Raw genomic sequence first — 16,501 nt, 5'->3', positions numbered from 1 at the left:
GTATTAATTGGAGGACTGTTTCTCTCATTTATGAGTGGCTGGTGTGTCCGTCAAAATAGGCGCGGTATCTTTTTTTTTTTTTTTTAGCACTGGTATCTAAAAAAATATATAGGAAAGAGCCCGCCATGGCCCTTTAAGTGGCACGCTTCTTTATGTGTGTGTGCCAGAGGACGCAGGAAGATGGCACTGAAGCGGTTGCTGCCCATCCACTTGTGGTTGTGAAGCATGTCATATGGAACTTTTTTGCCAACATGGCCGACAGCCGCAGCAAGTCAACCGGTATGACAAAGTCTGTCTGCAAGAATTAATGTGTGTGTGTGCGCGTGTCTGTAAAGCTCCTGCTGCAAATATTACTTATGTCAATGTCTGTCTATGTGTAGCTGTCTGTCTATGTGAAGTGAGCAGTGTGACAATCAGTGGTACTTTAATATTCTTTTTTCAAAAATAAAAACGTCCAGTTTGAAAAAGATACTGCAAATAACAGTAATGGAAGACCACTACAACAAATACCACTTGGTGTCCTGGACTGTGGATGCATTTAATTAAGCAGACATAGACAAAACAAACCTGTACAAACGAAAATCTGATGCAGTCAGTCACTAATGGAGATTAGTCAAACCGTTCATTTTTGTGAGTAATGGATTTGTAATGTACATTTATGACAAAAGCATTGCTGCTAACCATATTGCACAAAAAAATAATATGTTGACCATAATAACATGACAATGAAGGCATTCACGTTTATAACTACAGTGCAATATTGCAAAAAATGGTTATGTAGTAAGACAGGATGGAAGAAAAACACATTTGGTTTTTGATACTGGTGTGTGTACAAATGATTCCAATTGCAACCCACCAAACACAATTTCACAAATTGATCATATATATCGGGCCAAAACCTCATAAGCCACAATTTGGCAAATTTATTATTATTTTTTTAATTTATAGTTTTTGTCAGTCCACATGTGTGTGTGTGTAATTTTTATGAATTATTTACCAATTTAAAGTGTTGAAAATGGCATGTTCTCTTTGATGATGCAATGCGATAGTGAACATTTTGGAGGTAAAAGGTTTTGGCCCAATGCCAGCGACATCACACACAAACACGTGTTGGGTTTACATTTCTAGTGGGGACATTTCATTGACATAAAGCAAATCCTAGACCCTTAACCATCACAACTGACTGCCTTACCCTAACCCTTATCCTAACCCAAGCAAAACCCAATTCAAACCTAAATTCTATAACAAAGTTTTGACCCTCAAAAAGAGGTTTGGAATCACCAAAATGTCCCCACAATGATAGTAAAAACCCAGAAAATGGTCCCCCATGATGTGATATAAACCCGCACGCACACACAGACACACACACACACACTGTACATACACACATACATACATACATATACATACGTACACACACAAAACTATTGAATTGTATAAAAAGCTACAAACATGAATAAATGTCATCATTAACACATAAATACATTACAAAGTGCTAATAAAATAATAAAATAATTCTCAAACCCTTCGGATAACTAGACCTACAACAAATGACTGGGCATAGAAATTAAAGACTTTTCCTCCTTTATATAACTTTATAATTTTAAGATCCATCTTTTGTTCAAACAGAAACACAATACAATTAGCTCATTTAGCTTTGTGCATGCAAGGTCTTATGAAAACAAATGTGATATGTATTTAATTGTTTCCCGGGCAACACCATTAATTCCAACACAACAAAAAATTTTATGTTTACTTGAATGTAAAATTATAGTACTTTACTATATATTTTATGTGTGTGCGCGTATTTATGAACATGTATATATGCACTGTAGATATCAATATTTGCATTCATTTAAAAAAAAAAGACAGGAAAGAATACAAAGTAAGCATTTGAACGGTTATTTACAAAGCTACATTCTATATTCTGTGAGAAGCTATAAAAATGCAAATGACTTGAGAATGTTGGTGCTGCCTGTGAAAGCAAAAAGTGGTCCAAAATATCCCAATAAAACTGCATAACTGAAATGGGTGAGGCTTATCATCACCGAGTATCAACTAATCCTCTGTCCTATTGGGAATAAATTACTGAACTCAAATTAGCAGGCATTAATTGCAATTTACAAAACCTTTGTGGTATCCTGTGTTAATAATGAAAGAGAAACCCACAATGATGACTAAAATAACTTGATACAGACAAAAGTAGTAATATAGAAAATCTTGCTCAAAAGTAACCAATGAAAATCAGTTTTATGGTTCAACAGTGCTGCAGATAGGTAGGTAGTGTTCTTTTTCTTTGTTCACACAAAACAGGCAAAATTGCTGGTACCCTTTTTTAAAGAAAGACATCCCCCCACCCCCCACACAAGTCGTCAGACTCGTCACAACAATATTTTCTCAGACACATCGTGGCTTGTCAATATGTATTTCAGCAAAATCTGGTCTCTTCAGTTTCAAGTTATTTCAGTCGTGACTGTGGGTTTTTCATTATTTAAAATTAACAAAGGGATGCCAGGAAATTAGCCTGTGTCCTGTGAACAAAGAAATGAAAACTGTACCTCCTGTGCAACAAAGAGCAGGCTCAGTTATCTTCTCAAGCTGCTTTGCCAAAGACACAGGGTGTTTCTTGAGCCCATCCTGGGTGCAAATGAATCTCAAGACTATCAAGGCATTCTGGAGCGAATGGTGTTGCCCAGTGTTAGAAAATTGGCCACGGGTATAAATACCATTTATACCCATGCCGTATACAATGCCTATAAATATCATCTGCGAAAGAAACTTAAACATGCAATTAGGTGAAGGCATCCTTTAAATCTGAGAAGGTTGAAGCACTTTGTTTATGATTCTGGGCCAAATTATCTGTTGAGATGCTTAAAGAGGAAGACAACTCCAAAATGTTCTATGCAGCCCCACTAGTCTGAACACAGTATTCAGATTAATATTGTGTTCATGGAATATGAATAAAATCATAAAATCCACAAATTTTAAAAAAATCTGTGGTGGCTTTTCATCTTGCAAAAATCACATGACCGAAGTCAGAAAAAATGTGGGCCGTGATTGGTTGTTACTGTTCTTAAGTGGCAAAATGGAGACCACCTGAGATAAAAATGAGTGGATTTTGCTGCTTAATTCATATTCTACAAATACAATATTAATATGAATGTCAAATTTAGATTAGTGAGGGCACATACAGCAGATTATTCTAAAGACATTTTGTGGGTTGACTTCCCCTTGAAAATGTCATTGACAGTTACAGAAATTGTTTGATTGCAGAGATTTCATTGGGGCAACTGTGGATCCGTTAGTAGAGCCAGAGTCCAGTCACCGAAGGGTCAGTGGTCGATTCTCGGCTCTGACTGCTGTCAAAGTCTATGGGCAAGACAATGAACCCTAAATTGGCATTGTAAATGATAACCTGTTCTCAAACCTTGTTAAATAAAGGAAATCATTATTAAAATATTGTTATTAAAAGAGACATATTTTTTGTCCAGGTAATTTGTTTGTTTGCATTTCGACGCTTCTGTTGGACCACAAAAATAAAACAAAGGTTGTTATTCATTGGTTAATGATCATTAAATTTGTAAACTATTATTACTTTTCACAGCTTCTAGTTATTTTAATGATTATTGTTTTTGTTTTTTTATTGACAGAGCTGTACCATAAAGTTTGTTCAAATGTGTAGTTCTATATTACCCAATGGATAATGAAATATGCTGTTTGCTACCCACTTCCACTTTGTGCTTTAGAGTATCTTAACATTAAAAAAATGTCTATTGCATCAATACTAGAGAAATGAATATTGACGGAAAATGATTTGCAAACTTCCCTAATCACAAAATGAGTAATTGCTCAGGACAACTCAAACAATTCAAAAATACTATTCTGGGATCAGATGAGAGCCCTGACTGGAAGGTAACAGAAGTAGTAATTTTGCTCTTTCCCAGCTTGATCATCATTGTGGCAAAAATAAGTTTCATCAAGTGGAAATATTTGTTAAAAATCCCTAAATCCAAGGACACATACAATTGAACTACATGCAAATAATATTTTCTAAAATCTTGGAACGCCTGCAATGTATTTCTGTTCATTGTTTTAGCAACCTGTTAACTGATGTAGCAAAGTGTGACATGTTTTATTAAAATACTAATAGCAGGATATGTACACTTTAATATCTCAAAGTTATAAAGTATAAGGACAGGCAGTAATGCATTTGTGTGATACTGGTCTTGGAAAGTGAAAAATGTATAATTTCTTCTTTTCCATCTCATCTTGTTTTTTTCTCACTGTCAACTTTAATCTGGAAAAAAAGAATGTGGGACCCAGTTCATGCCTTTCCAGTCTTAGTTTGCTGCATGCTACAGGAGGAGTTTTCCATTTCGATGGATCTTTAAAATCTTTCCAAGTCTCTGTTTTGCTGTTGCCATGCCTTTCTTTAGCCGCTTAGCTGTAAAGAGAGCAAGATGAGACAATCATATTAGTCTAGTCAAGTCATCTTCATTTATATAGCTCTTTCAAACAGCCGCAGCTGTCATGCTTACAGAACACATAACATAAACATTAACAATAATACAATAACAAACTAACAATTTTTTCCCCCCATTAGGCTTTGATGTTTGCAGCTGTTATAAATGAAAGAGGGGATATTAGACAAATTTCACCGTGTGCATGTGCATCACTTCTTTTAAATGCATTAAATCATGAGATAATGTTTTTTTTTTAAATTAATTAATTAAGAGGAAACTTTGGACACTCTTTTACGCTACACTAAACACTGATGAATGACAATAAATTACCTAATTGCTAAATGCCGTTTGCTACATCATATCATGCAGTATTTTTAATATGGCAGTTATTCCATGTACACACGTAGCAGGGTATTTTTAAAAATTGATTTTTCCTTCTTTTGGGTGTAGAAAAAAAATATGTCCACACTACCACATTTGTAGAAAAGAAAACATCCACAGCTAACTGCTTAATGCGTTTTTAAGTATGTTCATAACAATGCCAGACCTTAAGGTGGCAACAGTTACCCAAATCCTATCCAATCAGAGTACGCCTCCGTCTGGCCACGCCACTTCCACCAATTGGGCCTAAAATGAGATGCATGCCAAGCCTCTAGGCGTCAGTAGTTAGCCAAATACTGCTCGTTTCTTGACATCACTTCGCCATACGTCACACAAGCACGGACTGTCAGCCGCTGATCTGTATATAAGCGGCTCAGTGCTAACGACTTCTTTTTTTTATTCATTAAAAAAATATATACTTGTAAACGGTAAGTAAGTACATCATAAACGGAGCATAGAGGAAAACAAAAATGATAAATACAAAGTCTTAAAAAACTTCACTTGTCTTTTTTAACTACTTTTTTTCCCACTCACTCACCACACACACATACAAACATGGTCTCCCCGGTGGGGAAGCAAATCCACGCCGCCTTCTTTTTCTTCTTTCAAACTTCGTTTTTAATGTAAAAAAAATCCCCGCAGACGTGTGGATGACAGGGCAAGCCGCAGAGAAATATCTACCGTTTGCAAAAAAACTTGACTCCCTGCTCTCCTCATTACCGCACTTTACCTCAACCTCATCTTGTTACCTTACCTTGTCCTTGGATTTTTTTGAAGTACTTTGTCTATACTGTAAGTTAACTTGCACTTTTCCAGCAAGCGCTTTATGTCAGTCATTTTACTTCAGCATCGTGAGTTTGGTAACGGGGCATCAGACATGAGTTTGGACAAGAAAAAAAAATGCAGAGTTGAAACAAAACAAGTCCAATATCAATAGACTAGAGCTGTGTTTTTCCTCTGCATTATGTTTAACGTCGTTAGCTTTGCAGCCGCATCTCGTAGGTTAGCAGAGGCTCTGCAGAATAGTGTACAACAATCATTCCGCAAAACAAGCAGCGAGGAGATGTGTGCAAAATGACTTAAGTTCCGAAGGATTTGTTTTGGCCTGTCCGGGACGTTTCTAAGCTGAGACTCAATGTTTTCCTTCCAGCCAAGCCGTGGAGGCAAAGTACTATCTGTGGCATATGCAAATTTCTCTGTGCAAATGCCTGCTCCTGGTGGACTGTTTCTGCGGACATGTTAGGAGTTTGATTCCTGTGTCTTTTCTGAATATGCAAATTTGGCTGTGTGAACCCCTGCTCTTGATTGGCCGAATGCTTTCACGTTTGTTTCTGGTTAGCTGCTGTCCTCGGCTTCCTCGAGCCTCAGTTTTGAATGTTGGGTTTACAAACAGCAACAGAAAAATGTTGGACAATATTTTTAAATATTACTTTATTCACTGAGGGTTTTTTTTCACTTTCTCTTGGACATACACACACACATGGAAATGTATGGTTGCACATACATTTCTGTCACACTGAGCAGTGTGCACAGAAGGGGATACAAAGACGTCAGTGTTAGCATGCATTAGTACGGTTTGACGGTAGGGTCGAAATCTCTACCTTTGGTCAAATTTATACCTTATATTGAATGCACCGTCTCTAGTATAAAAGTCTGAGAGGTCTATCATATCAAAACATAAACTTGTGATGCAAATTTATATATAAAAAAAATCACAACTACAGTCATCTGCAATATTTCTTTTCCTTCTTGAAAGAAGAATATGAAACCTGAGATAGTTAGGAGCGCCATCTAAATTATGGTAATACTTGATGACACCATATGGCAATTTTATAGCACAATAGACCAGGAATAAAGCCCTAAATGAACAGCACAGTTTTGATGCACACAACACGTTGCTGCGATGACATGGATTGGACAAAAATGTCCAATATGGCACCATACAGGATATGTCATCATTTTGATACTTAAAGAAGTATTCAAGGATCTTCTCGAAAAGTAGAAGCTAAACGTCCTTCTGTTATTCTTTGAAAAATGCACATGCGGAAGACCATCCTACCAGCTCTCCTGCTCGTCCAGGGGAAATGCCTACACTCTAAAAATGGGGATTGAATAGGGTTGTAAATCTCTCCAGGCAAGAAGATTCAATACGCATCTCAATACATGAGGTACAATCCGATACAAGGTTCGACTTTAAAATGGAACGATTCGGTTCAGTTCAGTAGGATTACGATTCAATTTGGTTCGATTTGGTGAAGCGATGCAATGATTATTTGATTACTCAACAATTACTCAATTGTCTAATTTAAATTATTTTTGATACTCCATTAATCATTTGAATATCTTGTTTATTTTAAAATGGGCTAAATCTCGTAATTTGGCACGTTTGCACAATTTGCACAAACAACTTTTGCATATATATTTTCAGTATTATTCATTCGGCAGTCTTACCGAGTCAACATGTCATCATCATTGCTCTCTTTGTGTGTGTGTGTGTGTGTGCCTTTGCACATACACGCATGTTTTTGCAGGTTTAACTGCCATTGTGGGGACTGGGGGTAGGCAATCATTTTTGATGGTTGGGGTTAGGGGAGAGGGCTAGGAAATGCATCATGTCAATGAGTTGTGCCCACGATGATACGAAGACTGTGAGTGTTGTTATACATTATTAACATTTTTAATTCTTTATTTCATATATTAACCATGTTGAAATGTTTTATATATGTGTAGAGTAGGTGAAATAGTGTTGAACTCAGTATAATTTGACCTTAACCTTGTTTTTGTCTAAAAATTCCTTCTGTGTTTTGCGCACACACATTCTCTTCGTGAGAACAGATTCTGCTTTGAGAGAGCACACACACACACACACACACACACACACACACACACACACACACACACGCAGGTTTGCCTCTGTGTATTATGAGGACATTTTTTCCAAACCTGTTTAATTGTGTATTACGGGGACACCCCTTTCCGCTAATGCCAGAGAGATGGGACTTGCACCCCAAATTTTTTTTTGGGGTCGTCCAGGGAAATTTCACTTCAAAACTTGAAAAAACTCAACGCACAAAAAAAAGAAAAACCTGAAAAAACAGTAATTATGAGGACATAGATAATGAGCTAAATAAGCCACGCCCATGGCAAAAATGGTAATTATGAGGACCAACTCACATTACAAGGACAAAGTTTACACAACACACAGCAACCATGTCACTGAAGTGACTTGAAAGTTCTGGCATTCTGGCGTTACACAAACTGAAATGACATTGATGTGTAATGACTTACCTGATATAAGGTCGCATTGTTGTGCATAACAATACTGTGAAATGCAAAGTCATACCTGATCCTTGAGCACCATGTTACAACTTTAGGACAGACTGAAACTGGTATGTTAATAAAACAATGCTTCTTATGTGAACAGGTTATCTAGGTCAAGCACATCTTTGTAATGGATAAGTTAGACATGAAACCAGATGCAAAAGAGTCAGTGAACATTGAACATTTTATTCTTTAAAACATGACTACCTCTCATCTTAAAGATGAGCAGTTTTCTAATAGCTCATTACTGGAATACCTTCGGATTTCAGAATTTCTGAAACAGGTTCAATGTAGGAAGTGTCCGAAGTACTGTGAGAATCTGGAACATATTCCTCTGCTGATGAATCCTCACTTGAACTGGATACATCAGCAACCTAATTTTTTAAACAAAAACAATTATTACATACATACAGACATACATATACATATTGTCGCTGTCCTGTGAAAAACACTTCCACCATATTTTCCAGACTATAAAGCGCACCGTGATACAAGCCGTGCCGCCAAGAAGGATCGCTACCGGAGAGCAGCCCGCGACCTAAAAATGGAAACGTGTTTTTCACAGGACAGCAATGATATCCATATATACAGTAGACGCACACATACATGTGCATATATACAGCGGCTCTAAAATTGACACCTGCCGGATGCGGGTTAAAGTTCCTTTTGGCGGGTGGTCATAAATATTTACTAGCTTTACTTCGCTGTTACTTAGTGATGTTACACTCGAAGTAGAAGCTTGAGACAAGTGTCGAGCGCTCGCGGCAGAAGTAGCTCCCGCCATTGATGGGCTAATGTGCTAAAGTTCATTTACCAAAGATAGGTGGTCTTCATCATCAAGCAGTTTTGCATTTTTTTTTTTTTTGCAATCAACGGGATATGTGCCAGATGCTGGAGCAAACTAGAAAAGCATTTAGAACCTAAAGTTTGTGCATATAATGTACTAAAGATTATTATAAATCTAGTCACCACATTTATTCGAAAGATGAGATGAAGCATTTAACAAGAGGGATAGTTAATATGCTTAATCTATGGCATTGCCCCTAAAACGGGTCTTGTGTGATACAGTCCTTCAGTTACAGTAGACGTTTTCTATTTTACTGAGTCAGACAGTCGTTAAGATTGAGACAATTGCTCAACATTTAGCTGCTTGCAACTAAAGACAGCGGTATAAACATGGGTCATAATTTATCCTCTTGACTAAATTATATTCATTCAATGAAAATGCCTGCACTATTAATCCTGGTTGCGTGAAACAAAGATCCATTGCAGATACAAATAACACACAAGATAAAATACCCATCATGCCAGTCCATTCTAGTGCAGCGAAAGGTCCAAAACATAAAGCACATTTATCCAAGCTTGATACAAGTGAATAAACTACCTGATGTTTACACTTCTGTTTAAAAAAAAATAAAAAAATTATAGCGAGTTCACCTCTAAAATCCACCATAAATAAATTAATGGGAAAAAAAGATCACTACAGTGCATAATCTAAATCACCAAACTGCCAACAAATCTTCAATTTGAGATATTTTTAATGTTGACTTGTAGAAATTTTAGTCCCATACAAGCGTATTGTTGGATACAGTATTTTTAACGTCTTGGCAATACACATTGCATAAACAATTGTTGTGATTATATTTGTTAGTTATATAGTTTAGCCCTAGCATCTACTCTACACTCTTCACTCCTAACGTCTTGCTTCTGAAAACTGATTTCAACATCAATATTCAAAAAGAAATCTCGTCACCTGGTCAACTTTGTCTGTGACAGCTATGTCTTCAGCTATGTCTTCAGGTTGTGCGTCAGTTCAAACCTGGTACACATGAAGAGAAAAATACATATAAAATTCAATTCTTACTAACACACAAGACTGTACCTGTGCATGTACACAGTTACAGTACATACAGAACAATGAATAGGTTAAAGTATTGTGAATGCAAACTCATTTTATTTGCCATTACAAAAATAAATAAATAAATCCTTCTGCACTACAGGTTTGTGTAAATTGGTGACGTCTATTTTTCACAATGAAACAAAAACAAGAAAATACACAGTCCTCAGAGAATCCATACCTGACCAGAGTATGAATTGTGAGGACTGTATGTGTAACTCCAAGCCCTGAAAACTTATTTTACACTCACAGTGTATAAATACACTGTCCTCAGAGTGTCAGTTATTCACAACTACGACATTGTGAGGACTATGTATCTGCGAGGGCTGCTCAGTATTGACAAAACATGCGACATGGGTGTTTTATACAGTGATGGAGATTATTTAAGCATTTAACACATACCTAAAAAAAAAGATCTATCCATATACATATATATACACATACATATAGATATATATACTGTATACATAGCGAGACAGACAGACAGACATAGCGAGATGGACAGAGCGAGACAGATAGATATAGAAAATAAAGATAGAGATAAAGATAAAGAGATCTTTATAATCCAAAGAAAGAAATGCATGTTAATGCGGAAAAATAAGCATGCTCATTGTGATCTAATCTTATCCAATTAAGTTATTTTTTGTTAGTAATGCCCCTCGATACGGTTCTCTCGTATGGCGATGCGCAATTCAGGTAGTCTCTGATTGGTCAAAGTCAGACTAAAGTATACAATACAATATTCATTTGTTGCATGTCTTTGCAACAGACATATTGCATGAGCCATTCGTGCGACAAGATCTTTTTTTTATATATTGTGCAACGTCTTGCTTCTGAAAAACGTATTTCAACATCAACATTCAAAAAGAAATCTAGTCACCTGGTCAACTTGGTCTGTGACAGCTATGTCTTCAGGTTGTGCGTCAGTTGAAACCTGGTACACAAAGAGAAAAATACATATAAAATTAAATTCTTAGTAACACGACTGACTGTACCTGTGCATTTACACAGTTACAGTACATACAGAACAATGAATAGGTTAAAGTAATGTGAATGCAAACTCATTTTATTTGCCATTACAAAAATAAATAAATAAATCTGTCTGCACTACAGGTTTGTGTAAATTGGTGACGTCTATTTTTCACAATGACACAAAAATAAGAAAATACACAGTCCTCAGAGTGTCCATACCTGACCAGAGTATGAATTGTGAGGACTGTATGTGTAACTCCAAGCCCTCAAAACGTATTTTAAACTCACAGTGTATAAATACACTGTCCTCAGAGTGTCAGTTATTCACAACTACGACATTGTGAGGACTGTGTATCTTGCGAGGGCTGCACAGTATTGACAAAACATGCGACATGGGTGTTTTATACAGTGATGGAGATTATTTTGACATTAAACATGGACCGAATATATATATCTTCATAATCTAATTAAAGAAATACACGTACATGCGGAAAAATAATCATGCTCATTTTGATCTAGTTTTATCCAAATAAGGTTTTTTTTGTTAGTAATGCTCCTCGATACAATTCTCTTGTATGGCGATGCGCAATTAAGGTTGTCTCTGATTGGTCAAAATCAGACTCAAGTAGGGCCTGGCAATAAATCAAATTAATTGAATAAATTAAATTCAAATTGAATCGTTGAAAATTTGCTAAATCGTGAAATGTATTTTGTCTTCTGGATTATTAAAAACTGTTATAATGTTCTGTTACATCCAGATGTTATTGTGAGTTGAAATTTTGCACAAGTGGTGGCAGAATGCTGGATGGTTGGTTTAAAAGACTTTTTATTTAATTTTTTGGCCATATCGCTTAGCCTCAGACTAAAGTATACAAACAATCCAATATCCATTTGTTGCACGTCTTTGCAATGCACATATTGCATGAGCCATTCGTGCGCCAAGATATTTTCCACATATTGTGCAGCCCTAGTATCTCCACCCTCCACTAATGTCTTGCTTCTGAAAACTGATTTCAACAACATTCAAAAAGAAATCTAGTCACCTGGTCAACTTTGGCGCAGTCTGTGATAGCGGTGTCTTCATCAGGTTGTGCTTCAGTGGAAACCTGGGGTAGATGAATAGAAAAATACCAATACAATTAAATTCTTACTAAGACTAGACTGCTATACTGTAATTTCATGTAATCATGAATGTGCGACCAGTAATTCTAGTATGTCACATGTATGAAACAATATCCAAATGTCATGATAAGCAATCACGATATGATAATCAACATGATATTGTGAGGTTAGCGATACTCACGATAACTGTAAAAGTAAAATAAAAAAATAAGTCACAATATTGTAAAAAAATGAAATAAAAACAAAAAAAATTATATTGAGAAAAGAATGTACTTTTGCTTTTGAGTTATAATTAATCTTTTATGTTTTGTCAAACCTTGCACGATAACCCCCCCACCCCCAAAAAAAACAAAATTAAGTGTGACAACACACCATATAAACATACCATAGTGTTTTTCCATTGTAGTGAAATTCAAACATGAAAACCTTCTGGGCATCATGATACACTCTCAGCCTGTTTTCACGTTCCTGTTTGCTTATAACTTCTCCTCGATATTCAGTAGGAAAGACTCCCTTCTGAAAGGAGCAGGAACTGAACACTCCTCGACCTTACAAAGAAAAAGGGATACAACAGAAATATTTCATTATAACAGTAATGAAAACTAGGCCCATACTAAAGAATCTTTTACCAATACTCACCTTTGAATGAATTAATATATTTTATGGTGAAGCCATCCTTGTCTTTACCTAAGGATGAAAAATATGCTACCTCTTCTTTGGGTTTAACTTTTGCCCTCTGTGGCCTCATGACTGACATATCTCACTGAAGATAATGATCTAAAGCTATAGAAAAAAATGAGTTTCAATCAGTTTGATAGGTAACTTGGTGCAGATGTTTTGAAGTTGACTTTCTGTGGACCATAATATCCTGTGCAGTGTGCAGTAAATGTGCCAACGAAAATAAAATAGTGGATAGCACAGCTCTGCTAAATATTTGCATAAATTAAATGTAATGAACACTAACAGACTTTACTGAAATATTTCTATTTAAAGAACAAATTTAAGTAAACACAAATGCAGCAATTTACCAATACTTCATTTATACTGTACTGGTAATACTAAACCATTGTATATTTTCACATCACAAACCAGCCTATCAAACCAGCCTGTTATTGCTTTCCTCTTAAAAATTTCAATTAGCATTTATCTTACTCAACAGACGGTTAGCTCTGCTATGCTAACTGAGCTAACCGTCGCTAACAAAAGCGTAGCAATTCTAAATAATTAGCTGCAACCATCATAATCAACAGATGGTTAGGTATGCTAACGTTAGCTTAGCTGCACTTACACTGGACTTGCATTATAAATCATTTTCAGCAATGTACACAAGCGACCAACATTAAAATAAACAAGTTTCTGGAGGAAAAATTCGAGCTTCAAACCTACCTCATTAGCACAGCTACACTGCCATCACGTCTCGTGAAGTAATTAGAGCCGGGGGCGGTTCTCTATCGGGGCTGCTAGATGACGTCACTTCCGTACTCCGGGCAATATAATAAATCACATTTAAATCAACAAATTGGTTCAGTGTTGGATTATGAACTTTGTTGATAAGAGTGGCTATTGTTCTATGATTTACAGTGTCAATTAAAAAAAAAAAATAGATCACATTTAAAATTAACCCGAAAGGCTCATATACTAAATTAATTACCACAGACGAAAACAAAGGATATTATTGCTAGAATTATAGATAATTTTGTAATCGTTTAATGTGATTTCAGTTTGCTTTTTTAAAAAGTTATTATTTTTTTTTTCATTAACGAAAATGTTTTTTTGCTTTAGTAAATAAAATAACCTTGCTGCTGTCACACAGTTGCTGTCCGAGGATGTTTTGGTACTATACTTTAGTAATGGACGCATGTGTTTTTTGGCAAAATTGTGAGCGAGCCCAGTAACTTGGCTTAGAAGCAACCCTGCAAATGAATGGTCACATGATGCTTTACTGTTGGCATGAAGCAGGACTGATGGTAGCGCTCATCTTTTCTTCTCCAGACAAGCATTTTTCCGGATGCCCCAAACAGTTGGAAAGGGGGTTAATCAGAGAAAATAACTGTAACTCTTTTTTCCTTATTTTGGTCTGTGTTTATGGAATCCCTTTTTCACTGGTCACACCAGGCCATCCTCCAAAAGTCTTACTCCCTCACCATGAGTGTAGATGGACTCATACCTGCTTACTGCCATTCCTGAGCAAGCTCTACACTGGTGGTGATGTCCTTATCCCTGCAGCTGAATCAACTTTGGGAGATAGTCCTGGCTTTTGCTGGATTTTCTTGGGTGCCCTGAAGCCTTCTTCACTTAAAGTTTGTAAGGTCACTAAAGGAAATTACTTTAATTTTCATGGCAAATAGGGACTTTGCAATTCATCTAATCACTATAACATTCTGGAGTACATGTACATGCAAATTGCCATCATAAAAAAACAATAATAAGTCAGCACTGCAGATTCTTAGAAAATCAATGTCATTCTCAAAACATTTGGCCGCTGGTGTACAGAAAGATGTTATACTGTAAAGGCAGGGTGGGATGTTAAATGATGAATTAATGTACGGCACTGACAGTTTCTCTGTCTCTGCTGTTAACCATTGTACATTTTTAAATAAACAACCACTGAAATAATTAAATACTGAAATATATAATTAAATATCGTAGGGTATTTCATTATTTAATTATTTACTTAGGAAATGGTGGCTGCAAAAAAAAAAAAAAGGCTCTGTGTCTACAGACAAACATTCACAATACACAGCATTTTGAGAAAAAACTGAATTATGGAGACGTGCGTAATTGTGAGGACAGGTGATGGTCAGCCAATCAAATGCTGTGAAATATACACTGGTGTGAATTATTCATGAAGTGGTGCATTACAAGGACCTTCCTACAGGGGGCGCCATCAAATACACAAAAATACACAAATTCACGTAATTATGCTTTACAAGGACATTGGCTAAAACTTTGGATTTAAGCCTTCTACAGCCCTAGAAGCACTTCTGCATTGAAATAATTATGAGGACATGGGCTGTGTCCTCATAATTCAAAATGTCCTCGCAGCACGGCATGTATTCAGGTGAAATGTCCTCATAATACACAAAGGCAAACACACGCACACACACACACACACACACACACACACACACACACACACATTCTCTGTTCGCACCATCACTCACGGCCACTCTAAATCCAGTTCAATTTGTTTGTGAGATATTGTTTTGGGAAAAAAAGTACGAAAAGTACCCTGAGAGTATATTTTGTCTAAAAAGATGAACACAGCTGCGGACTGTGTACGGAAATAATATTATGTAACATATTGTGCGAGAACCAATCTGTTTTACTTATTCATGATGGGAGGAGAAATAGGTGTTTCTCTTACTGATTTGGATTCTTTAAAAGGTGTATTCCGCAAAAGAGGGGGCACACGCGCACCCTGGAACTCCACCTTTTACGTGATGTTCAGTGTTGTGTGACCGGAGATTCTCTGTAATAAATCATCCTTGCAAGGGCCTTTCCACAAAGAAGTCTCATCTCCAATTTTTTGGAACACGCAAATGATGACAAATTATATCATCATTTAACAGTGTGTGTGTGTGTGTGTGTGCTTGCATGCAAGTTTGTGCTCATTAATTCACCCGAAATCTGTCAAAAAAGAATACCCTTCACCTTAACCAGATACCCCAGGAGACCAAAGGAAGGACCGAAGAAAATAAAGTTGAAACTAATTCAGCACCAACCAGACACCACACCACTACTACACACAGAGTTACAAAACAATATTTCACTAACCCCAGAAACATCTAACTTCAAACAAATTAGGGAGACCTCAAGAGACCAGAGGAAAGACTAAAGAAAGGAAGGAAGGATAGATGAAGCAGAGTGAGATCCACACCAGCCTTCACTGATTCAGCGACAAGTGGGAGAGCAAATTCTGTTTGAATTTCAATAGATGCTGGTGTGGTGGATCTGGCATGCATGAGAACCTCCACCAAAGAGAGGAGCCATCGTCCTCGGCCCAACAAGGCAAGCACAGCCCCCCAGGCCTCACGAGGGCCACTGGCCGGGGAGCAAACCCAGGAACCCGGAGTGCCCCCCACACCAACATGGCCCGTGCCCCAAGCCCAAAGCAGCAGAACGGAGCATGGCAGGCCCACATGGCACCCCACCAGCCTATAGCCACTGCTTCCCCCACGAACCCCCTGTACCCCACCCACCACAACCCAGCCCCCGCAGAAACGCCCCCCCACCACCCCAAGTTTGGTGAGTTTTAGTAAATGTTTATGTCCCCAAAAATGAGATCGTTTACGGAGGAGGAGAAGGAAGAGGAGGAGGAGAACAAGATTTGATTTGATTTTGA

General features: G+C 37.0%; 1 protein-coding gene and 1 long non-coding RNA gene across 4 annotated transcripts in view; both read right to left on the bottom strand.

Moving 5' to 3' along the window:
* Positions 1-507: 507 nt before the first annotated feature.
* Positions 508-16,501, bottom strand: part of phf2 (PHD finger protein 2) — a 155,926-nt gene continuing 139,932 nt past the window's right edge. For both annotated transcript variants that reach the window (XM_077572755.1, XM_077572756.1), the window contains one exon: positions 508-4,444. In XM_077572755.1, the coding sequence (XP_077428881.1) occupies positions 4,356-4,444 (89 nt within the window). In that variant the 3' untranslated portion in view covers positions 508-4,355. The remainder of the gene's footprint in view (positions 4,445-16,501) is intronic.
* Positions 6,113-15,296, bottom strand: LOC144056204 (uncharacterized). Of its 2 annotated transcripts, XR_013295015.1 has the most exons (6): positions 12,796-15,296; positions 12,542-12,704; positions 12,078-12,140; positions 10,943-10,996; positions 9,919-9,984; positions 6,113-8,539 (listed from the first exon to the last, which is right to left on the bottom strand). It is a non-coding gene; the product is annotated as an uncharacterized LOC144056204 (long non-coding RNA). The 2 variants fall into 2 exon arrangements; XR_013295016.1 differs by lacking the exon at positions 10,943-10,996 and having other exon boundaries at positions 12,796-15,295.

This window comes from Vanacampus margaritifer, chromosome 8 (assembly GCF_051991255.1).
Source record: "Vanacampus margaritifer isolate UIUO_Vmar chromosome 8, RoL_Vmar_1.0, whole genome shotgun sequence".
Lineage (NCBI taxonomy): Eukaryota > Metazoa > Chordata > Actinopteri > Syngnathiformes > Syngnathidae > Vanacampus > Vanacampus margaritifer.
This window is presented reverse-complemented; position numbering and strand designations above follow the sequence as displayed.